At 43.6% G+C, this 26,070-nt stretch overlaps 1 protein-coding gene across 1 annotated transcript in view; it reads right to left on the bottom strand.

Annotated features, from left to right (window-relative positions):
• Positions 1-5,585: 5,585 nt before the first annotated feature.
• LOC121287813 (PHD finger protein 23A-like) overlaps positions 5,586-26,070 on the bottom strand; it is a 67,943-nt gene continuing 47,458 nt past the window's right edge. Inside the window, exons 4-6 of the mRNA XM_041205749.1 lie at positions 16,887-17,586; positions 7,838-7,888; positions 5,586-6,185 (exon numbers count right to left, since the gene is read on the bottom strand). Of these exons, the coding sequence (XP_041061683.1) occupies positions 5,959-6,185; positions 7,838-7,888; positions 16,887-17,586 (978 nt within the window). The 3' untranslated portion in view covers positions 5,586-5,958. The remainder of the gene's footprint in view (positions 6,186-7,837; positions 7,889-16,886; positions 17,587-26,070) is intronic.

The following is a 26,070-nucleotide window of genomic DNA, read 5'->3' as shown; positions in this document are numbered from 1 at the left end:
GACGCCCTGAAACCTGTGAAAGTGGCAATGTAAATTGCAAATTCTTTCTTAGATGACCTGTGAGCTGTTGCAGATGTGGTCATTTCTCCACCCCCCACCCCACACATCCTCCCTCTCAGCCCTGCTTCCTAGGATGTTTCACAGCATGTTCAAGGAAACTGTCCACCAAGCGTGGAACCTGATTGGAGGAGACTGATATTTTAAAGGGGCGTTGCATCAGGCCGTTCCCTGGAGTTTGGGGCAGACGCTGGACAATCTAGCCACAGGGACTAAAAGTCAGCAGAAAAGGCCAAAGGCAAGTTGTTGGTAAAGGGTTTGGTATTAATGATAGCTCCCTTGATGTCAGTTTCAAGGTTAGCTGTCTCCAGATAGCAATGAAGAGACCATAACAAAAACAGAATTACCTGGAAAAACTCAGCAGGTCTGGCAGCATCGGCGGAGAAGAAAAGAGTTGACGTTTCGAGTCCTCATGAACTCAGTAGAGCCTTGCTCAGAAACCATCTGGAGTAACCGTTCCATCCTGAGAACTGCAACTCAGGAAGGATAAAATTGACCTGAATGATATGGAGACGTAAAGTGATACACTATAAAAGGACAAATTGGATAAATCTGGCTTGTAGTTTTTTTTTTGAGGAGGATGGAGATGTGATCTCATGGAAGTGTCTAAAGTCCTTAGAGGGTTGACAGGGTAGAACTGAGAGGCTGCTTCCCTTGGCTGAAGTTTCTAAAACTAGGGGGGGCTTAGTCTCAGGATAAGGGGTCAGCCATTTGGGATTATGAAGAGAAATTTCTTCACAAAGAGGATTGAAAACCCTTGAAATTCTCTACCCCAGAGAGCTGTGAATGCTCAGTCATCTAGTATGTTCAAGACAGAGACTGATAAGGTTTTTAGGCACTCCGGGCATCGAGAAACAAGAATAGGGCGGGAAAGTGGGTTTGAGGTAGATGATCAGCCTTGACCATATTGAATGGCAAAGCAGGATTTAGGGGATGTATGGCCTACTCCTGCTCCTATTTCTAATGCATTTTGTTGATTTTAGAATGTTGAGGGGTGATTGAAACGAGATGTTTAAAATGATAAGTAGACTCAATAGGTCAATACAGAGAAACTATTTCATCTGGTGGGAGAATCCAGAACAAAGGGACATAATCTTAGGATGAGAGTTAGGCTGTTCAGCAGTGACATGAGGAAGCGATTCTCCATACGAAGAGGAGTGGAAATCGGGAACTCTATCTTGCAAAAGTTTGTGGGTGACGGGGGTCAACTTAAATGTTTAGAGATGGACAGATAACTTGTTGGGCAAGTGTATCAAGGGATATGGACCAAAGGTGGATAAACACATGCGAGATACAGATCAGGCATGATCTCAGTGAGTGGCAGAACAGCTTCTAGAGGCTGAGTGACCTCCTGTTCCGATGTTCCACTCAAGATTTTGTTAATCCTCCCTCCTACAATCTGGAAAAATAGGACTGGAAAATCGAGAACACTTAGCTTAGGATGCCAGGCAGGGTAAAGCAAGGGAAATAAAAACAGGAAAATTGAATCTAACAGAACAAAACGGAGGATGTTACAAGTTTTGCCAGCTGATGGAGCACTGACCGATAAAGAGCAGGAGGATTCATAAGTTTGACACTTCAATCACTCCCCAGTCAGCTGTTTAAGAACAGGGTGGTTGTGGTGTGCTGGGTTCCTGCATCCATGGGCTCAGGACCAAAAAAGACGTTTCCTGATTATCCAAACCTGATTTTTCCTGATTAGAGGGGGGAGAGTTAACAGAATCTTGAGTGGAACATCAGAACAGAAGGTCACTCAGCCTCTAGAACCTGTTCTGCCATTCACTGAGATCATGGCTGATCTGTATCTCATATGCTTTTACCCACCTTTGGTCCATATCCCTTGAAACACTCGCCCATAAAGTTATCTCAGTCTTGAACATTTAAGTTGACCCCCAACAATCAGCCTTTAGTGGGAGAATGTTCCAGATTTTCACTCTCCTTTGTTTGAAGAACTAGTTCATCCTGTCACTGCTGAATGGCCCAGCTCTCATTCTTTGTTCTAGATTCTCCCACCAGAAAAAGTTTCTCTGTAACAAACTTATAGAGTTCATTTATCACTTTAAACATATTATATTGTCAGCTCTACTGTACAGACAGAGCTGTGCTTGTGATGGATGCAGCAGTTGGATAGCTTGCTGACACACTATATCAAGACGGATAATAGCTGTATCAGGCATCCACCATAAATCACTCTCATGGTCAAAATATTAACACCAGGTTTCTGAGAATTATATTCAATGTAGATTTTATTTTATCTGCCAGGAGTAGAAAATCAGCCAATGTGGTAATGCAAGTGATAAGATGTTGCCTAAAAAAACCAGAAGGGCGTCAGTTTAAGGCCCAGACTTGGTTCTGAGCTGAAAGGCCTACACAGATAGGAGGCAGAGGGAGAGAGGCATTTTAAAATGATTTCCTTCTCTCCCACTCCCTCTCTGCCTGCATTAAAACAAAATCAAGGTGATACAGAAAATACAAATCATTTCCACACAAAAATTGGCCTCAAGGAATAAACAGGTACATCTTAAACACAGCCTGCACTTTACAAATGCAGTGCTCAATGTATCTTACATTTGTACAAAGTGACACAAGTTCAGGGCTGCCCCGCCCCCCCCCCCCACCCGCACCCCCCCCCCACCCCCGCGCGCCCCCCCCCCCCCCCCCCCCCCCCCCCCAGCCCCCCAGCCCCCCCCACTCTGGTGATTCTCATGTGAAAGGTTTAGTGCAAGTTAAACCACGTCCCAAGTAACCTCAATGCCTGTATATCTCATAATACCTTCCTTTGATTTTTAAACTGAATTATTTACAGATCAATTTCTGGTTTATTTACAAATGGAACCATACATGGCAAATTTTGACACTGGGCTAAATACCAAGACCCAAGTGCAACTTATTTAGTTTAAAAACCCTCGGAGCTTCTATAAAGGGGTAGCAACTGCATCCAAAACGCTGTGACTCCTCCCTCTGTGCTGTTCACTTTCCCACCCCCATTGCCCCATCTCGTTATACCTTAAACTCCCTCCCACCCCCCATTCCTCTCTGGCCAAAGTTAGCATGAGTGTAGCATCCAGGAAGGGGGTCACTGGATAGTTTTGGAGGAGAGGGCGAGGAGAAATCGGCAACCAGAAATTCCCATCTGGGCACCAGACATCAATGCTGCACCCTTGACCCCGCGAAAACAGACATGAGGTATTTCAGCGCAGGTCAGGAGTCACACTGGACTGAGTGCCGATCAATTGAGCCACTATCGGGAAGTCCCTTCACTTTCACCATCACTCTTAAAGGACAAAGTTTCTAAAAACAGAAGATTTTATATTAAAAGTGTTGTTCATTGTATTTCAAACTCTGTTAGGTCAAATTAATTCCATATCCCTGATTTTCACCCAGAAATATCTGAAACTCACATCCACTGCCTCTTGCCTACAGTGAAACATTCAGTTAACACTAAAACCAAAATCATTCCAACAAAGCCACCCATGTTTTTCCCAAGTGATTCAGTCTTAAGTAGGTAAAGTTCCAACTCTGTATGTTGTACTACAGAACTTCACAGATAACCTGATTCACAAAAACAAAGCCATTACAAATCAAAACACTGCAAGTACTAAGTCCAACGGTAGCGCGCATAAAAACACTCTGTTTCCATGGGTGGATTTCCTGTGCTCACTGAAGCCAATGGACACATAGAAAAACTTTCCAAAATTAGGACACTTCATGTGTAAAAGCTCGGTACCGAGGGCAGTCATGAGAGACTTATCAGCTGTTCGGTGTTAGTCTCTCGCAGTGTTAAACACTAGATATGTTTAGAGGAATGGCATTAGGTTAAAATTAAAAAGCCCGTAACACTTAGCTCATGAAAAAGGTCTACAGTGTGAACCAGGCAGTACTTTCAGAGGAACAGAGCTGTATTAACAATTTTAAACATTCACCCATCCAGTAGCAGGCTTATTCCCACCAGTACTGTACCCTAGTGTTATACAGTGACAGACCTGTCCCCACCAGTACTGTACCCCAGTGTTATACAGTGACAGACCTGTCCCCACCAGTACTGTATCCCAGTGTTATAGTGACAGACCTGTCCCCACCAGTACTGTATCCCAGTGTTATACAGTGACAGACCTGTCCCCACCAGTACTGTACCCCAGTGTTATACAGTGACAGACCCGTCCCCACCAGTACTGTACCCCAGTGTTATACAGTGACAGACCCGTCCCCACCAGTACTGTACCCCAGTGTTATACAGTGACAGACCCGTCCCACCAGTACTGTACCCCAGTGTTATACAGTGACAGACCTGTCCCCACCAGTACTGTACCCCAGTGTTATACAGTGACAGACCTGTCCCCACCAGTACTGTACCCCAGTGTTATACAGCTTAAAGTGCTTTGTCCAGGGACAACTGAAGTTTGGAAAGATGGAATCTGTAACTGGGGTTGGATGTTACTGCAGTTCAAGTGGCTCTGAATGTTCAGTGTTTGTTCCCTGTTACATGTTTGTGAAGTGAGATGGATTTAATAAGAGATTGCTATACATTTATTTCTGTGGTTGTAAATGTTGATTAAGGCAGCATGTAACTGAATTATACCAACCAAGCATTCGAGCTTCAATTCCCTAGGTCTATGTTCCATCATATTAGCAACAGCTCCACTGGTGGGTTGTGTGGCTGGCATCTTTGCTCAAGGCACAGACTCATGCCTGGCTACAATGTTAAATCTTTAAACGGCCCACACAAATGGGTACGTGTAACGTGAGAGACTCCACAACAAGCAGGAGCAGACTACACCCATTGTGGAGGGGTCCACACCAGCTTTTGCCTGTCATCCACACAGGCACATTAATCGGGAAGGTGTGGCACCTCTGGCTGATTTCCCCTCCCCCTAACCTCTTGAAGTTGAGGATCAAAACTGCCTGTACGGCTCAATACTGTACCGTGTATTTGGTCATTGGGAGATTGGGAGGATGGGGGAAAGAAGAGATTAAAGCCTTCTACAAACAGCTGCCTAGAAACCAATGGCATCAGGAAAAACTTCTAACAACCAAAGATTCATTTCCATTACTTAATGGGAAATGAATCTCAAATTACAATTGTATTCTTTTAATAGGATAGGAGGGACAGGGAATAAAAAGGGACAAAATGTGTCATGTTGAACCACATCCTTTTCCGAAGGTCTGCAATGTGACATGTTAATGGAACCTACACCTAGACTTTTGCATAGTGACTTCTCAAACTCAAGGCCTCAGCCTACCCACATGACCATTTTCATCTTTGGTGATTGGTTCACTTGTACAAGGTGGTCTAACCAAAGCTCAGGAGAAGTTTCTCTGCCAGGTTTATGCTCAATGGACATGTTTGAATTGCATTGCTACGACAAAGAAGCCGTGTCTCGGTCCCTCATCCCCATTGTCCGCAACTATCCCCATTCCCAACCTCATTTACTAGCAGTCCTCTGCCAAGTACCAAAATTCACATATTACCCCTTGTTCCATTAACAATGGGCAAAGTCAACACTAACAGCAACAAATAATCTCTGGCATTTCCTGGCATCTCTTTACTTAGAAGTCCTGCTTCATAATCACAGATCTACTTTAAATAGGACAGTGCGGAACAGGTCACTGTCTTGGTCCAGTCTCTAAGTCACAGGTTTTAAAGAGATTACTACCAAAAGAAGAGGAGATTTCGAAGAGCTTGGGTGATCCAGAAGAGGCTGATAGTTCCAGGTCTTGGATTATATACATATTCAACGTACGGTGAATCCTGCACCATTGAATTTTGTCAAGAAGGCAGATGTTCAACGCCTGAGCAGACAGGATAGAGTTGGTCCCACAACGTTCTCAAAACACCTTCTCCATTTCCCATTGTGCATGATTGTCTCTACGACCTGCCAGAATTGTCAGGCCTCTAACTAGTCATTCGCTGAAGCGTTTCTTGGGCCCCGTTCGAGCTCGATTGGACCTCCTAATGTCCTGCTTGGAGTCCTTACACTTCTGGCAGATGAAAACCTCAGGAACATTCGATTTCCTGATTTTAGCGCATGAGAGATGGATCCAGGTCCCACACTCATTGCATTCAATCATTGGCCTGCCGGCAAATGGCTTCATACAGAAACATGTGATCAGATCCCAGGAGTCATCATCTGAAAGGAGCCAAATGGTCAACAGATCAGATCTTTAACAACCAACAAGAATTACATCTAGATTTGGGAATGACAACATACTGGAGTGGGCAGTCAATACCCAGGGGCACTGTAACAGATTACAAGATGACATTAACGAATTTGCAGAATGGTATATGATTAGCAAATGAATTTCAATATAGGACAAGTGTGAGCTATTATATTTTGGTAAGAAAAGGAAGATCACATATTACTTGGAAAATTAGATCTCAATGGGGTAAAGCAAAGAGACCTGGAGTGCAAATTCTCAGATCACAAAGTATTCAGGGGGGCCATACGAAAACTAATCAACCATCTCTGGTAGTTTTTTAAAAAATCTTTCTTGGGGTGTGGGCATCACTAGCATGGTTGGCTTTTTTTGCCCATCCCAAATTGTCCTCGAGAAGGTTTCCAAGTTCTGGCATCATCCTTGGAAATCTTCTTTGCACCTTTCCCAGTGCCTCTATATCCTTTTCATAACATGGCAGCCAGAACTGTACATAGTACTCCTGTCCTAGTGTGATCGAACCTAGTTTAACATAACTTTTTTTATTAACTTGGGGGAGATGGTAATGTAGCGGTAATGTCACTGGATTTGTAATCCAGAGACCCAGGCTAATGCTCTGGGGATAAGGGGTTCAAATCCCACAACAGCAGCTGGTGCAATTTAAATTAAATTCAATTAATAATCTGGAATTGAAAACTAATATCAGTAATAGTGACCAGGGAACTATCAATTGTCACAAAAGCCCATCTGGTTCACTAATGCCCTTTAGGGAAGGAAATCTGCTGTCCTTACCTGGTCTGGCCTACATGTTACTCCAGACCCAAAGCGATGTGGTTGACTTTTGATTGTCCTCTGAAATGGCTGAGCAAGGCACTCAGTTCAAGGGCAATTAGGGGTGGGCAACAGATGTTGGCCTTGCCAGTGAGGCCCACATCCCATGAAAGAAAAAAAAACCCTTCCCTCTAGAAATAATTCTGGAGTTTAGAGCCCAGGTAGCTGAAGGCATGGCTGCCAACGGTGGAGCAACAGAAATCAAGATTGTAGCAAATACGCGGATTTGGAGGAGCGCAGAGCTATCCGACCGTTGTAGGGCTGGAGGTCACAAAGAGGTGAGGCCATAGGGACACTGTTCATTTCACAAAAACAAGGATGAGAATTTTAAAACCAAACATGGGCCGAAAGTCACTATAAGTCAGCGAACACAAGGGGTTGAGGAATAAATGGCCACAGACATACAGGGTTCGCTGGAAATGGAAACAGTTGGACTACTGTGGTGCAAGGAAGTTCTACAAGAAAATTAGGAAATCCAAGGGAAGGCACGAGGCCCAAAGTGTAGAACCAAGGTACAAAGACTGTAAGTGTGAAGAGAAGGGAACACAAGGGGACATTTTGCTTGTGTTCTTGGAGCTACAGTTTGAAGGGAAAGCAGAGGTGAAGAATCCAATAGTTCTGAGACCCTGGAAAATGAAACGAAAGGGAAAGGGTACGCCATGATGAATATACTAAAAGTGCATTTGAACTTAAGGAGGATTGAGAGAACATAACGCAGAGAAGCATCAAACATGGCAACATTGTTAAGACAGATACACAAAGGTTGTATGTCCATCACCATAATCAGGAAATTTACCTTCAATCTTGAGGTTTTCTGTGGGGTCTATGTCTGTGTCAGGAGGAGGAGCTGCAAGATAAGTGTAACACTGAGTTAGTCATCTCCTTCCTGTTGCTTCACATAAAGAAAGTATTTAAACTTCTCATTGGAACAGGAAGCAATTCAATAAGATCCCATCCTCATTTCACCTGTCCACCTCGGTCCCATATCTCTTAATACCCTTACTGAACAAAAAGCCATGAATCTGGAGTATAATGTAGGAAAATGTGAGGTTGTCCATTTTGGCAGGATGAATAAAAAAAGCTTATTATCTAAATGGTGAGAGATTGCAGAGCTCTGAGATGCAGAGGGATCTGGGTGTCCTAGTGCACGAATCACAAAAGGTTAGTATGCAGGTACAGCAGGTAATTAGGAAAGCTAATAGAATGTTATCATTTACTGCGAGGAGAATTGAATAATAGGGTAGTGAGGTTATGTTTCAGTTATACAAGGCACTCATGAAACTATCTGGTGTACTGTGTACAGTATTGGTCCCCTTATTTAAGGAAAGATATAAATGCATTAGCAGTTCAGAGAAGGTTTATTAGACTAATACCTGGAATGGGTAGTTTATCTTATGAGGAGAGGCTGGACAGGCTAGGTTTGTATCCGCTGGAGTTTAGAAGTATAAGAGGCAACTTGATTGAAATGTAAATGATCCTGAGGGGTCTTGACAGGGTGAATGTGGAAAGGATGTTTCCTGTTGTGGGAGAATCTAGAACTCAGGATCACTGTTTCAAAATAAGGGGTCATCCATTGAGGACAGGGATGAGGATTTTTTTCTCTCTCAGAGGGTTGAGACACTTTGGAATTCTCTTCCTCAATAGGTGGTTGAGGCAGAGTCTTTGAATACCTTTAAGGCAAAAGGTAGATAGATTTCTGATAAGCATGGGGGTGAAAGGTTATGGGGGTGTCGGCAGGAATAGGTGGTTAAAATCAGATCAGCCAGAATCTTATTGGATGGCGGAGCAGACTAAAGGGGCTGAGTGGCCTACTGCTCCTAATTCGTATGTTTGTATGTAATCTCAGGTTTGAAACTGAGGAATCCTTGTTCCACAGGCAGAGTCCACCACCACCCATATTGAGACCAATGTTAGCAATAAGCAGGTGCTTATTTTTGAGGGCATAGCATGTTCTCACTGTACAAATCATGTGTCCAAGAGAACATGCCACCAGACACCAGCTCACAGCCAACTGGGAAGGTTTAAGTGTGAACCTGTGAGGCTCCCTGCAGATGAATAGCTCAATAATATTCATCGTCTAGGTACACCCAGTTTTAAAAATGGGCACTTAAGGGAATGAGGTCAGTAAGTTGGGCTGGCGATTTCCTACTGTCCATTCTGCTTGGCTGCTTATGACCGATCCCAGCCCCTTAACATCTTTCCAATAGGGTGAAATTAAAAATTAACAATGGTAAACTAGCTGGAAAACTTTGCCTGAAATAATCTGGTTAATGAATAAGTTATCCTTGGTTAACTTTTCATTTTCATTAGGTCAACCTCACAACCCCAGCAAAATATTGCCTCAAGTTATTACACAGAATACGTGAAAAGTGAAAGTGTCAGATCTAAAAAGGTTGCAGGAGAGAACCACCCTCAGGCGTTGAGAAGATTTTCCCAAACAACCTCTATGGAAAAGGGGAATCGCTGCACACAGCCTCTGCTCAGGAGGTTAAGGGGCTGGATTTGAGTTTACGCACCAGAGCAGATTGGCGAATAGCAAATGGCCAATTCCTCTTCCAGTCCACCCAATTTACCGGAGTGACTGAAAAACAGCCAGAGAGGGTGGGAGAGGGCAGGGGGTGGAAAAAAGCGACAAATGCGAGACCGTGAGAGGGAGAGAGAGAAAACAAAAAGAAACGCCTTCTGCCTCCCCCCCCATTCACTGTTTGCTGCATAATTCTATGATAGGACCCATTGTGCTGCAGGTGTAATGGATGAATGATGAGAAACAGTCCATGGCTTAAAAAGATCATGCTCAGGATGTAGCTATCACTGGCAAGGCCAGCATATTCTTCTCATCCCTAGATGGTGAATTGTCTTGTCCTTGAAGCCCCGCAGTCTGCCTAGTGAAGGTACCCCCTCTGTGCTGTTAGGTAGTGTACAGTCTGCCTAGTGAAGGTGCCTCCTCTGTGCTGTTAGGTAGTGTACAGTCTGCCTGGTGAAGGTGCCCCATCTGTACTGTTAGGTAGTGTACAGTCTGCCTGGTGAAGGTGCCCCATCTGTGCTGTTAGGTAGTGTACAGGCTGCCTGGCGAAGGTGCCCCCTCTGTGCTGTTAGGTAGTGTACAGTCTGCCTAGTGAAGGTGCCTCCTCACTGTGCTGTTAGGTAGTGTACAGTCTGCCTAGTGAAGGTGCCCCCTCTGTGCTGTTAGGTAGTGTACAGTCTGCCTAGTGAAGGTGCCTCCTCACTGTGCTGTTAGGTAGTGTACAGTCTGTCTAGTGAAGGTGCCCCCTCTGTGCTGTTAGGTAGTGTACAGTCTGCCTAGTGAAGGTGCCCCCTCTGTGCTGTTAGGTAGTGTACAGTCTGCCTAGTGAAGGTGCCCCCTCTGTGCTGTTAGGTAGTGTACAGTCTGCCTAGTGAAGGTGCCCCCTCTGTGCTGTTAGGTAGTGTACAGGCTGCCTAGTGAAGGTACCCCCTCTGTGCTGTTAGGTAGTGTACAGGCTGCCTAGTGAAGGTACCCCCTCTGTGCTGTTAGATAGTGTACAGTCTGCCTAGTGAAGGTGCCTCCTCACTGTGCTGTTTGGTAGTGTGTTGCAGAATTTTGTCTCAGTGACGATGATGGAACTGCTGACTTGTCCAAGTCTTGATGGAGGAAAATTTGAAGATGATGGTGTCCCCATACAAGTGCTGCCCTTGTCCTTTTAAGTGGTAGAAGTCCTGCGTTTGGGAGACAGTGCTGACAGGTGAATGTTTCAGGGATTAATCTGCAAGGCTGCTATTAGAAGAAAGCTTGTTTCTGGGGTAGGTGCTGTTACTTTTCAGCTGGTTGTGGATAGCAGGGGTGACAGCAGCTGACAGGGTGGCACATCCATTGAAAAAGATGTGATTTTCCTTCCCAGATATCTAGGGAAGTTTATCCACATGTGGTTGAGTCACTCGGGGCAGGAAAATCCCAGATCTGTTCCTGATTACTTCTTAGAAATTTCCCACCTGTGAACATTGGTCATCGGACAGGGAGGAACCTGCTTGTAATTTTACACCCTCCCCCCTCCACCAACCCCCAAAAACAATCGAATAACATACTCAAATATTGCCTAACCCCTGAGAGTTTACCCGTGCCACAAGGATTGCAGCAGTTCAAGGAGCCAGCTCATTGCCACCTTCTCAGAGGGCAAACAGCAATGAGCAATAAATGCCAGCCTTGCCAATGGTGCCCATAATCACACATATGAAACATAGAGTTACATTCGATCACATGAGAGTGAGACAGGACAAGGCCTGGGGACCTGTGCCAGAGCGTAACCAGCGGGCAGAAAACTCAAGGAGGAGTTCAGAATCTCAAGAGAGAAAAGAGGTGAAAGAAAGGGAATGGACCTCCTCCCTCCTCCCCTTGCAGGACTCTGTTAGAACAGCCATGTGTCTATTCCATCTGTGCGAATTGGGACACCCAGTGCTGGCTGGTCATTTAACTATGGTGGCATCACAGGTCAGCCCTGTTCGGTCATCACACAACCTTCACAAACAAGCACTTTTTTGAGGCAGGATACATTAGATCATGATCGGGATCTGGGAAGCCAAACTGGATTTTACACTCGCCGAACTATGGTCACCAAGTTCCACAGACCCCAAGAGCAGCAAGCTCAGATTGTAGATCCAACAGGGTGACCTGCCCAATATCTGCATCTCTGCACCACACATGGAAACATTTGATGGGCCATTCCACGGAATAATTTTCCATCTGCCCTCTGCTTCTTTTGCCACTTATCTGTGTCCTCTGGTTCGTGACCTTCCTGTCAGTACAAACAGCATCTCCTTATTTGCTTCATCAAAACCCCTTATGATTGTGAACACTATGAACTCTTCCCTTAATCTTCTCTGCTTTAAGGAGAGCAATCCCTAGAGAATTGCACCTAGCAGCACCTAGAGGAGAGTGTGAGAGGAGGACCCTGGGACAGTCAGTCAGCAGCACCTAGAGGAGAGTGCAAGAGAAGGTCCCTGGGAAAGGCAGTCAGCAGCACCTACGGGACAGTGCAAGAGGAGGACCTGTTTCTACCTGTCAGAGCCAAAGTGTGATGTCAAAGGAAAACTGGTAAGTGATTGGTGGATATCTCTTCCGTGTCTCTTTTGACTGGCCAAGTGGTTTAAATCAGGAGATGTTATTACAGTTGAAGAGTACAGTTAAGAAATTCACTTTTAAAATATTTAACATCCAAGATAATTAATTAAATAGAATAGAGTTGGCTGGGCAGGTGATGTGTACAGCTGTAGTATGAGAGAGGTGGTGAACGCTGGTGTGATGCACGGTGACCACATCCGCAGCAAGTGTTGGCTGCTCGAGGAACTTCGACTCAGAGTAAATGAGCTGGAGTCCGAGATGTGCACACTGTGACATATCAGGGAGGGGGAGAATTGCCTGGGCAATGTTTCAGGAGACAGTCACACCCTTAGATTAATTACATCAAAGTTGGACTGTGTTCAGGGACAGGAGGGTGTGACTGTGAGTGAGGCAGGTATGGGGATCCAGACTTTAGCTTTGGAGGAGCCTCAGCCAGTGTCCCTTGTCCAATAGATACAGGACTCTTGCTCCTGGTGTGGACGAGGGCACAGACTACAGGGAGGATGAGCGAACTGACCACAGCAACATGGTGCAGAGCGCCATTCAAGTGGGGGGAGAAAAGAGAAAAGTAGTAGTAATAGGGGATAGCATAGTTAGGGGAATAGGTGCTGTTCTCTGCAGCAAAGACGGAGAGTTCCGAAGGATGTGTTGCCTACCTGGTGCCAAGGTAAAGGACATCTCTTCTGGGCTGGAGAGGAACTTGGAGTGGGAGGGGAAGGACCCAGTTGTCGTGGTCCACGTAGGTACCAATGACATAGGTAGGACTAGGAAAGAGGTTCTGCTGAGGGACTACGAGCAGCTCGGGGCTAAATTAAAAAGCAGAACCACAAAGGTAATAATCTCCGGATTACTACCTGAGCCATGTGTAAAATGGTGTAGGGTAAATAAGATTAGAGAGGTAAATGTGTGGCTCCATGATTGGTGTGGGAGAAATGGGTTCCAATTCATGGGGCACTGGCACCAGTACTGGGGAAGGAGAGAGCTTCAGCTGAACCATGCTGGAACCAGTGCCCTGGGGGAATTGTATAACTGGGTTTGTAGAGTGGACTTAAAACTAATTAGTTGGGCAGGCGGGGAGGGTTCAACTGAAGGGAAGTTTAAAAAAATTGAAAAATGAGAGATCACAGCTGCAGGGTAGTGAAGAGGCAAACTATAATCAAAGTGTAACAGGAAGGGACAGAAAATATAAGCAGAAGAGTGCAGCAGAAATCAGAACCAGAATGACCAATAATGGTAAGAAGTCAAAGCTTAAGGCTCTTAATCTGAATGCATGCAGCATTTGTAACAGGATAGAAGAATTGAGGGCACAAATATGAAGAGAGACTGGATAGGCTGGGGTTGTTTTCCTCAGAGCACAGAATGATGAGGGGGGACCTGATAGAGCAAAACAAAATTATGAGGGGCATAGATAGAGTAGATAGGAAGAAACGTTTCCCCTTAATGGAGGGGTCAATAACCAGGGGGGCATAGCATTTAAGGTAAGGGGCAGGAGATTTAGAAGGGATTTGAGGAAATATTTTTTCACCCAGAGGATGGTTGGAATCTGGAACTCGCTGCCTGATGGGGTGGTAGAGGCAGGAACCCTCACAACATTTAAGTAGTATTTAGATGAGCACCTGAAACACCTCAGCACACAGGGCTACAGGCCAAGTGCTGGAAAATGGGATTAGAATAGATAGGGGTTTGATGGCCGGCACGGACACGATGGGCTGAAGGACCTGTTTCTGTGCTAACTCTATGACTATGAAATAGAAATAAATGAATATGACTTGATAGCTATTACAGACACGTGGTTGCAGGATGACCAAGACTGGGAACTCAATATTCAAGGGTATTCGACATTCTGGAAAACAGACAAAAAAGAAAGAGGTGGGGTAGCTTTGTTAATAAAGGGAGGTATCAGTCCAGTGGTGAGTAATGATATAGGTGCAACATCATGACGTGGAATCAGTTTGGATGGAAATAAAGAATAGCAAGGCGAAGAAGTCACAGGCAGGAGTTGTCTATCGGCCCCCGAAGAGTTGCCTCACTGTTGAACAAAGTATAAATCAGGAAATAATGGAGGCGTGTAAGAAAGGAGCTACAAGTGTCTTGGGTGATTTTAACCTGCATATTGACTGGACAAATCAAACTGGCCAGGGTAACATGGAAGACAAATTTGTAGGGTGCATCCAAGATTGTTTCTTAGAGATTGTAGAACCTACCTGAGAACAGGCTTTTTTAGATCTAGTAATGTACAATGAGGTGGGATTAATAAGAGATATCATAGTTAAGGATCATTTAGGAGTTAATGATCACAACATGGTAGAAATTCAAATTCAGTTTGAGGGCCAGCAACTCAGGTCTCAAGCCAGTGTCCTCAACTTAAATATGGCAATTACAGAAGCAAGTGGACTGGGAAATGAGACTAAAGTGAAGGTCAGTGGATGAGCAGTGGCAGACATTTAAGCAGATATTTCATAACACTCAGCAAAAATTTATTTCGGCCGAAGAGAAGGATGAACCACCCATGGTTAACAAAGGTGGTCAAGGAGAGTATCCAATCAAAAACTAAGGCATACAAATCGGCAAAAACCAGTGGTAGGCAAGAGGATTGGGAATTTGTTAGGAACCAGCAGTGGATGACTAAAAAGCTAATAAAGAGGGAGAAAATTGATTACAAAGTAAATTGGCAAGAAATATAAAAACAAACAGCAAGAGCTTCTACGGGTATGCAAAAAGAGTTACTAAAGTGAGGGTGGGACCCTTGGAGGATGCGACTGGAGAATGGATAAACGGGGAACAGGGAAATGGCAGATAATTTAAACCAATATTTTGCATTGGTCTTCATGGTGGAGGACACTATAAACATTCCAAAGATATCAGATAAGCAAGGAGCTAATGGGATGAAAGATCTTGTAACAGCCTCTATCACGGGGAACAAAATAGTTGACAGGTCGCTAGGACCTGATGGCCTGCATACAAGGATTTTAAAGAAAGTGGCTGCAGAGATATTGGAGGCATTGGTCGAAATATTCCAGAACTCACTGGATTCTGGGAGGATCCCAGTGGATTGGAAAACCATTAATGTGACGCCCCTGCTCAAGAAGGGAGAGAGACAAAAAGCAGGAAACTCTAGGCCAGTCAGCCAAACATCTGTCATTGGGAAAATGCTGGAGTCCATTATTAAGGAAGAAATAACAGGACATTTAGAAAAGCTTAACACAATCAAACAGAGTCAACATGGTTTTGTGAAAGAGAAATCATGTTTGACAAATTTGCTAGAGTTCTTTGAAGATATAACAAGCAGAGTTTATAAAGGGGGATGGATAGATGTAGTGTATTTGGATTTCTAGAAGGCATTCGATAGGATGCCATATAAAAGGTTATTGCACAAGATAGGAGCTCACGGTATTGGGGGTAATGTATTAGCGTGGATTGAGGCTTGGTTAACACACAGAAGATGGAGAGTCAGGATTAATGGTCTTTTTCAGGTTGGAAAGACATAACTAGTGGAGTGCCACAAGGATCAGTCATAGGGCCTCAATTATTCACTATCTATACTAATGACTTGGAGGAGGGGGCAGAGTTTAATGTATCCAAATTTGCTGACGATACAAAAATAGGTGGTACGGCGTGTTGTGATGAGCACATGAGGAATCTGCAAGGGGATATAGACAGGTTGAGTGAGTGGACAAAAACTTGGCAGATGGAGTTTAATGTAGGAAAGTGTGAGGTCATGCACTTTGGTGGGAAGAATTAAAAGGCAGACTATTATTTAAATGGAGAGACATTCCAAAAAAGTGCAGCACAGAGGAATCTGGGTGTTCTTGTGCATGAAAACACAAAAAGTTAGCATGCAGGTGCAGCAAGTAATTAAGAAGGCAAATGAAATTTTGGCCTATATTGCTAGAGGGTTGGAATTTAAAAATAGGGAAGTCTTGTTACAACTGTACAGGGTGTTGGTGAGGTTGCACCTGGAGTACTGTGTACAGTTTTGGTCCCTGTATTTAAGAAAGGATATATTGGCATTGGAGGCAATTCAAAAGAGATTCACTAGGCTGATTCCTGGGATGAAGGAGTTGACCATCAAAAACGGCTAAACAGGTTAGGCCTTTATTCATTACAGTTTAGAAGAATGAGGGGTGATCTTATTGAAACATACAAGATTCTGAGGGGGCTTGACAGGGTAGATGTGGAGAAGATATTTCCACTGGTGGGGGAATCTCGAACTAGGGGACATAGTTACAGAATAAGAGGACAGTCATTTAAAACTGAGATGTAAAGGAATTTCTTCTCTCAGAGGGTAGTGGGAGTCTAGAATTCTTTACCCCAGAGAGTTGTGGAGGCTAGATCACTGAAAGTATTTAAAGAGGAGGTAGATAGATGTTTGAAACATTGGGGAGTTGAGGGCTATGAGGAGCTGGCACGAAAGAGGAGTTGAGGCCTGAGGCAGATCAGCCATGATCTTATTGAATGGCGGGGCAGGCTTGAGGGGCAGAATGACCTATTCCTGCTCTTATTTTTTATGTTCTTAGGTTCAATCCCAACTTTTCCAATTTCTCCACATAACCGGAGTCCCTTATCTCACGTACCATTTATGACAAATATGAAAAAGATCACATTGACACTTGAGAGATCTAAACTTGACAGACAAAAACCCTGTTGAAGATTTCTCCTTTTATTCTGCTGGTGTTGGATTTTTCTCTTTTATCCTGAAGCTGCCATGTGCTTCAGAATGTTTACACTGCAATTTCTGCAATGATCTTACCCGAGCCCACAGTGTTCCCATCAGTCACGCTCGCCTCCAGTTCTTTGCTGAGTTTCTCCTCCTCTGCTTCTTTCTTTTCTTCTGCTTCCTGCTGTTCTTCCTTTTCTGTCACTTCCTGCTTTTCTTTCTGATCTTCCTGCAGTTCTTTCGCCTGCTCGTTCACCAAAGTTCTCTCCGCATCCACTGCCTCCTTCTCCAATTTTTCCATCAATGAGCTCACTGTGCTGATCTCTTCAGCCTCAGGTGAGACTTTGAGCGTCTCCTCCTCTGACTCAGTCTCACTCTGTGGCACCTTTTCAACACTCTGTCGGATCTCGATTGGTTTGATGATCTCAGCTGGTGGCTGGGACACAGCCTTCCTACCATTTTCCAAGTTGATTCTCTTCCCGCCTTCAGGACTCTTCCTCTTCCTCACTCCATCCAGACTCAGCTTCTTCAAGGACACCTTTTTCTTCTTAAATTTCTCCGACTTGGCTTTCTCAGGACTTTCAAACAGGGAGCTGGTGAAATTCGGCCGCTCCAACAACAAGCTGTCTGACTTCGCCCGCTTCATCACTTCTTTGTCCACCGTGCATTTTATTTTTTTGCCACAGTGCAGAACGTGGGAGTCTGAGGAGCGGGAGGACTCCCAGCTATCGCTGTCCAGTGTGCTCCCTGTGCTGTTCCGAGGACTCAGACTTGCATGGATCCAGGGGTCATGCTGAGAAGTGAGAAAGAAATAGAGTTTAAAAAAATGCAGGAGAAAAGGCAAGCTGGAAAAATAGGAAACCTTAAAATCAAACGCCTTTCTGGTTACTCTCCAGAGTGAAATTACAGTACAAAATGATGCACTAATTCCAGGACTAATACTAACTACACGCTACATGTTAACTACACACCACACATGCTAATACTGGTCACAGCTGTACCTCCAATAGGAAGTCACTTCCCAAGTCACGTCTGATGTTTTTCTGTTTTGCTATTCTGAACATCAAATTTTGTGTCCAGATTTTACAGATTTGCATGCACACACGTACAAAATTGCAGTCTATCTCTACATGAAACTATTGGTGTAATCTCCAAAATTCAATTCACCGTTTGGTCAGAAACTTTCAATCCCAAAGGCTAATCATCAGAAGACCTTGCAGAGATGTGGTCCTCCTTTGATGGGGTAGAAGGTTCCACATTATGCACCATCTTGAACTGGCACAAGGGGTCTGGAAAATTTAATCATCCATTGGAAAGTTATCCAAGAAAATAGTTGAAACTAAAAGCTGCCATATTTTAGAGATTTATTTCTTAAACTAGACTATTAATTTCCACAAGTGTGTGTTACACTCCTTAGACTGATGGCAGATTGATTTGTCCCAATCTCCACCTGTGTGGGTCCACAGCAGGAGGGACAGCCTAATTCAGCACAATATCAGCAATTGGCTGTGAAGTTAAGGAAGTCGTGAAGTAAGGGACACACAGGGGGACAGGGGACTAAGCCGAGTGAGTAGCGAATTAGGTTCACGTGAGAATTTGGTGTACAGGGGAAAGAGTTGCTGTAAGTAAAGTTTATTGCAACTTGTAAAAAGTGTGTTAAGAATTAGTCAAATTTAACAGTGCTAATAAGGTTCATCAATAGTTGCAATGTTTATTAAGTTAAGGCCAAGTAAAATAAACCAAATTCAAATGAAGTTAACGTAAGCGAAATAAAGACATGACATGGCAGGGCAGCTCAGTCATGTGGACTGGGTATCCTGTAGTATGTGGGAAGTTGTGGACGCTGCCAGTGACTTGGACGACATGTGCAGGAAGTGTCACTAGCTGCAGAAACTTGAGCTCAGAGTTTCAGAGCTTGAGCTGTGGGTGGAGTCACTGTGATGCGGCCATGAAGCTGCGAGTTATGTGGATAGCACTGTCAGAGGGGTGGTCACAGTGCAGACTAGGAGCATGGAGACAGTCCATGAGAACCAGGCAGGTAGTGCAGGGGTCCTGAGATCCTACCTGCTAAGCAGTTTTCCATTGGAGGAGTGCAGTCAGAGCTAAATTTGTGGCACCACAGGCAGCTCAGATGTACAGAAGAGGAGAAAGAATGGGGAAGTGCAGTAGTGATAGCGGATTCATTAGTCAGGGGAATAGACAGGCATTTCTGTGGCCATAAACTGGACTCCACGATGATACATTGCCACACTGGTGCCAGGGTCAAAGATGTCATGGAGTGGCTGCAGGATATTCTTCTGTGGTAGGGTGAACAGCCAGAAGTAGTGGTCCACGTCAGTACCAATGACTTGATCAGGAAGGGGAATGAAGTCCTGAAAACAGATTTCAGGGAGCTAGGAATGAGATTGAAAAGCAGGACCTCTAAAGCAGTAATCTCAGGGTTACTTCCAGTCCCACGTGCTAGTGAATGTAGGAATAGGAGAACTGAGAGATTGAACACGTGACTGGAGAATTGGTGTAGGAGGGAGGGCATCAGGTTACTGAGGCATCGGGACCGGTTCTGGGGCAGGTGGAACCTGTATAAGATGGGTGGGCTGCATCTTAGCAGGACGAGGACTAATATCCTCACAGGGAGATTTGCTAGTGCTGTTGGGGAAGGTTTAAGCTAGATTGGCAGGGGGCTGGGAACCTGAGAGGGAGCTCAGATTCGAGACAAGCAAAACTGGTTAAAGGAAGTAGAAAAGTAGAAAGCAAAAATATAAGACAGGTGAGGCATGGACACACATCAAATAGGATCAGAATAGAGAATAAAAGTTAAAAAAGCAGAATGAAGGCTCTCTATCTGAATACATGTTACATTCACAAGAAAGTTGATGATATAAATGCACAAATTGAGATAAATGGGTATAATTTAATTGTTATTATGAAGACATGGTTACAGGGTAACCAAGATTGGGAAATGCATATCCAATGGCATTTGGTACTTGAGAGATATGCGAAAAGGAAAAGGAGGTGGGGTGGCACACTTAATAATAGATGAGATCAGCACATTAGGAAGAGAGGATCTTGGATCTAAGGGTCAAGGTGTAGAATCAGTTTAGGTGGAGCTAAGAAACGGCAAGCTTCAGCAAACGTTGGTGGGAGTCGCTAACAGACCACCAAAATGTAGTGGTAATGTTGGGCATGGTATAGGTCAGGAAATTAGGGATGCATGTAACATAGGTAATACAGTAATAATGGTGACTTCAATTTACACACAGAATGAGTTAACTAAATCAGCACTGATGCTCTGTAGGAAGAATTCCTGAAGTGTGTACGAGATGGGTTTCTGGAGCAGTACATTGAGGAGTCAACTAGGGATCGGGCTATTTGGAATTGAGTGTTGTGTAAGAGAAAGGGTTAATTAATAACCTTGCTGTAAAGGAGCCTTTGGGAATTAGTGACCAAATATGATAGAATTGTGCCTTAAGTTTGAATGCAATATAGTTCATTCTCAAACTAGGGTCTTAAGTCTAAAGAAAGGAAATTATGAAGGTATGAGGGGCAAGTAAACTATGATGGATTGGGAAAATGCACTGAAAGATTTGACAGTAGAAAGGCAATGGCTAGTATTTAAAGAAATACTACACAGTCTACAACAGGTATGCACTCCTCTAAGTCACAAACATCTAAAGGGAAAGGTAAATCAACCATGGCTAATAAAAGAAGTTAAAGATTGCATTACATTAAAGGAAATGGCTTATAAGGATGCCAGAAAACATGCTAAGCCTGAGGATTGGAAGCAATTTTGAACCCAGCAAAGGAGGACCAAGCAACTGAGTAAGAAAGGGAAAATAGAATATGAATGCAAATTTAGCGAGGAACATAAAGGTGGAGTGTAAAAGTGTCTTTAAGTACTTGAAAAGGAAAAGATTAGCAAGGACAAACCATTATAGGTAGGCACAGGAGAATTTATAGTGGAGAACAGGAAAATGGCAGAGAAACTAAACAGTTACTTTGCTTCTACCTTCACGGAAGAAGATACAGAAAATCTCCCAGAAATGTTAGGCAACCAAGAGACTTGTGAAACTGAGGAACTGAAAGAAATTAGTATTAGTAAAGAGCTAGTACTTGAAAAGTTAACTGGATTGAAGGCTGATAAAATCCCTGGACCAGATGAACTTCATCCCAGAGTGTTTAAGGGGGTGGCTAGAGAGACAAGTGGATGCATTGGTTGTTATCTTTCAAAATTCTAGATTCTGGAAAGGTTCCTGCAGACCGGAAAGTAGCAAAAGTAACCCCATTATTTAATAAGGGAGGAAGAGAGAGAATGGAGAACTAGGGACCTGTTAGTTTGACATCAGTTGTAAGGAAAATGTTAGAATCTATTGTCAAAGGTGTTGTAACCTGACATTTAGAGAAGAATGATAAAATTGGGCAGAGTATATGGATTTATGAAAGGGAAATCATGTTTGACAAACTTGGAGCTTTTTAAGGGTGTTACTTTTAGCACAGATAAAGGAGAACTAGTAGATATGGTGTATTTGAATTTTCAGGAGGCTTTTGATAAGGTCCCACACAGGAGGTTAGTAAATAAAATTAGAGCTCATGGGATTTGGGGAAATATACTAATATGGATTGAGAATTGGTTATCAAACAGAAAGCAGAGTAGGAATAAACAGATCATTCTCAGGATGGCCAGCTGTTGCTAGTTGGGTACCACAAGGATCTGTGCTAGGCCCACAGCTGTTCACAATCTATATAAATGATTTGGATCTGGGGACCAATTGTAATATTTCCAAATTTGCTGATGACACCAAACTGGGTGTGAATGTAAGTTGTGAGGAGGATGCAAGACTTCAAGAGGACTTAAATGGGCTAAGTGAATGGGCTAGAACACGATGGATGGAATATAATGTGAACAAGTGTGAATTTATTCACTTTGGTTAAAAAAAAAACAAGGTGGCAGAGCATTTCTTAAATGGTGAAAGGTTGGGAAGTGCTGGTGTCCAAAAGGGATCTGGGTGTCCTTGTTCATGAGTCACTAAAAGCTAGCATTCAGGTACAGCAAACGATTAGGAAGACAAAAGGTATGTTTGGCCTTCATCGTGAGGGGATTTGAGTACAGGAGTAAAGATGTCTTGCTGCAGTTGTAGAGAGCCTTGGTGAGACTGCATCTGGAGTATTGTGCACAGTTTTGGTCCCCTTATCTAAGAGAGGATATTTTTGCCATGGAAGACGTGTAATGACGTTCACCAGATGGTTCACCAGATGATTCCCTGGGACGGCAGGATTGTCTTATGAGGAGAGATTGGGGAGACCGGGTCTGTATTCTATTGAGTTTTGAAGAATGAGCGGTGACCTCACTGAAACCTACAAAATTTTTTACAGGGCGTGACAGGATGGATGTAGATAAGATGATCCCCCCAGCTAGTGAGTTTAAAACAAAGGGACATAACCTCAGGATAAGGGGTAAGCCATTTAAGACTGAGATGAGGAGGAATTTCTTCACTCAGAGGACTGTGGAAGCTCAATCATTGAACACGTTCAAGGCAGAAATCGATAGATTTCTGGACACCAATACATCAAGGGATATGGAGATAGTGCAGGAAAGTGGCATTGAGGTAGATGATCAGCCATGATCAAATTAAATGCAGCATGCAGGCTTGATGGGCTGAATGACATACTCCTGTTCCTATGTTCCTAAGCTGTGACGAGGTTGACCTTTCTGACACATTCTGGATGGAGTCCTGACTGATCATTCACCTCCCAAATCCAGAAAGGTCAATTGTACAGGCTGGGATTTTTATTCTAGAAAGGAGAAGGCTAAGGAATAACCTGATCAAAATCTTTAAAATTGTGAAGGAGTTTGATTGAGTAAACATGCGTATATATGAATAAGGAGCAGCCAAGGGCCAGTCAGTCCCTCAAGCCTGCTCCACCATTTGATATAGTGGTTGATCTGATTGTGGCCTTAACTCCACTTTCCTGTCTAGCCCCTATAACCTTGGACTCACTTGTCAATTGAGAATTTAACTCAGCCTTAAAAATAGTCAATGATCCAGTCTCCACTGCTCTCTCACAAAGAAAATTCCACAGACCCTCAAGAAAGGAATTTCTCCTCATCTCCATCTTAAACGGGAGACCACTTAGTTTTAAATTGTGTCCTAGTTCTAGTCTCTCCCACAATGGGGAACCATCCACTCAGCAACTACCCTGTCAATTTCCTAGGGTCTTTTATGTTTCAATAAGATCACCTCTTATTTTTCTAAACTAACGGATGCAGGCCCAATCTGTCCAACCTTTCTTCATAAGATAACCCCTTTGTTTCAGAAATCAGTTGAGTAAACATAGAGAAGATGTTTCTACTTGCTGGGGAGACCAAGACTAGGGGCCTTAAATACACGATAGTTATTCTTAACCAGAATACAGTGAGAATGTGGAACTCACTATCACGGAGTATTTGAGGCAAATAGAATAGATGAGTTTAAGGAGAATCTAGATAAACACATGAAGAAGAATGGAATAGAAGGATTTGCTGATAGAATGAGATGAAGTAGGGTGGGAGGAGGCTTGTGTGGAACACGAACACCAGCACAGGCCAATTGGGCCAAATGACCTTTCTCTGTGCTGTTAAATTCTGTACTCAGTTGGATGTATTTTTTATATATTTATAATAAGGCTTCTTCTTGTGCTGCTTTCTCTTGTTTGGAACTTGTGGAGCCACTGATTTGGAAAGATCGTTTGTGAATGCAGGTCCCCCATTGTTGATTAAATCCTAACCCAGAAATGAATCTCTGTTGGGTTTCACAACACAAGATCTGTTAATTAATGGGGACATCTTTTAAACTCCACACAGGACTGTTTAAGGTGCCGCTGTATTCAGCTTAGTGACCCACAAAGAGACACCATTTTGACACTTGCACATTGCATCTCCCCACCCCTCACTTTCACTCACTGAAGCCTCTTTGGTTGAAAAGCTTCCCTCCCAACCCTTGGCACCTATACCCACAGATGTGCATGCACGCTAATCCTTTTGCCTTCAAAGCCCTTCCAAACTCTCGTGTAGGCTCAATGTAGACCAGTATCTGCAACCGGGTCCAGGTTTAGGCCACAGCTTTACTACACCTCCTCCCCACCTCAAACATCACAAAGGTTTCAACTGAGTTCTAATCTCTCCCTCACAGTTTCAGGCACTAGGAATGGTCACCCACAGGTTCCCCCAGCACTGCACTGTAAGGAGCAATTTACTCATTAATACCTGATCAAAGTGTAGACGTCCCATGTAACTTTTGTTACTCGAATGCAGTGAACCAGAAAGTAACAATGTAATCCTGGCACAAACTATAATGCTACCATTTGGAGCCAGCACACTTGTGCACTGTTAAAACGTGAGGATGTGATGATAATAACCAGTTTCCACTGGTTTGCTGTGTCTCTATCTCCTGGGTCCAGCAAGGTTAACAGTAACACAGTCGATCATTACGTTGACAGTCGATTAAATGCTGCATATCTGGACATTATTTTATGAATATAAATATTACACAAATATTCTACCTAAACCAGATTAAGCCTTTTTCAGGAACATATTCCCAGGAGAAGTCGTCACAGCCGGGAATTGGTGCTAATTTTCATTATAAGGCACACTGATCTAATGAGTATTCCCAGTTTGGCCAGAGCACCAGCCTCATCCCAAGCCTGATGCAAATTGCTTCAAAATCCCTGAATTGAGGTCCTTCAGTCTGTGAGAAGCCTAAGCATTTATTGTATTTAATCCAGGTGAAATCTGACCATGTTTTGGGTCAAGGGCCTTTCTTTGGTTCTGAAGAAAGATCCTTGACCTCAAATGTTAACTGTTTCTCCCTCCACGGATGCTGCCAGACTTGCTAAGTATTTCCAGCATTTTCTGTTTTTATTCTAGATTTCCAGCATCTGCAGTATTTTGCTTTCATTATGCAAGAGATATATTGTCCTTGGTGGGGGTACAGTGCAGGTTGACCAGAATTATTCAGGGGCTTTAAAAGAGTTAAATTATGAAGATAGGTTGTATAAACTTCTCTTATATTTCCTTGGGTTTTGAAGGATTTAGGGAGAGGTGAATCTGATTAGGAGTTGGATTTGATAGTTTCTCTGTATCCACCCTATTTCCTCTTAAGGATGAGTCCGGAACATTGCAGCACAATCTTAAAGTTATAGCTAAGCCATTCAGGAGTGATATCAGGAAGCAAACTGTCCAATCTAGCACACAGGGTAGTGGAAGTCTGGAACTCTTTTTCCCAAAGGCTCTGGATGCTGCAGGTCAATTGAAGCTTTCAAAACTGTGACCACTGCACCGTTGTTGGGTAAGAGCATCAAAGGATGTAGAGCAAAGCAAGCAAAATGGAGTTTTTGTTTTTATTCATTTACAGGATATGGATGTCACTGGCTAGGCCAGTATATATTGCCTATCCCTAAATGTCTTTGAGAAGGTGGTGGTGAGCTGCCTTCTTGAACTGCTGCAGTCCATATGGTGTAGGTACACCCAGAGTGATGTTAGGGAGGGAGTTCCAGGATTGTGACCCAGCGAAAGTGAAGAAACAAGGATTTACTTCCAAGCCAGGATGATGAGTGGCTTGGAGGAGAACTTCGAGGTGGTGGTGTTCCCATGTATCAGCTGCCCTAGTTGAGGTACACATCAGCCATTACCTCAGCGAATGGTGAAAAAGGAACAAAACTGCAGCTTTCATGGTGAGTTTTTCTGACGCCAGCCCACAGATTAGCAGATTTATTGAACTTAACCTTAAATTGTGGGGTAGGAATTGAACTCTTGGCCTTGGGGTTGCTAATCAAGTGCATCGCATAATCCAATGGCAAAATAGACAGTTGAATGCACACACACAGGCTTTTGAATCATAACAGAATCAATGACCTTCCTGTAATGTAATTAATAAATTTAATAATTCACGTGATTTGGGCATCACTGTCAAAGCCAGTATTTATTGCCAAGCCCCATCTGGCCTTTGTTCAATGAAAACAGGATCCAACCATCATTTGTTATACTATAGATAAAATCTCCAATGGAAAAGCTTTTTAAGAATTGGAAATGACCAGAAATGGAAGGCATCTGGTCCAACTTGCTTCTAATATAGCAGCAAGAAAGCGCAAACAGTAGGCTAAAGCTAATGGGTCGGGAATGGCTGTTCTATTCCATGAAGCCAGGCAGTGAAGGGTGGAACCTGAGCCAATCTTTACACACTTTTATAAGCTTTTATTTTCAGAGTTATACATGACAAACATGCACCTCCAAACCCAACCCCAG

This window comes from Carcharodon carcharias, chromosome 2, assembly GCF_017639515.1.
Source record: "Carcharodon carcharias isolate sCarCar2 chromosome 2, sCarCar2.pri, whole genome shotgun sequence".
Lineage (NCBI taxonomy): Eukaryota > Metazoa > Chordata > Chondrichthyes > Lamniformes > Lamnidae > Carcharodon > Carcharodon carcharias.
Note: the sequence above shows the minus strand (reverse complement) of the source record. Positions and strands in the feature narration are given on the sequence as shown.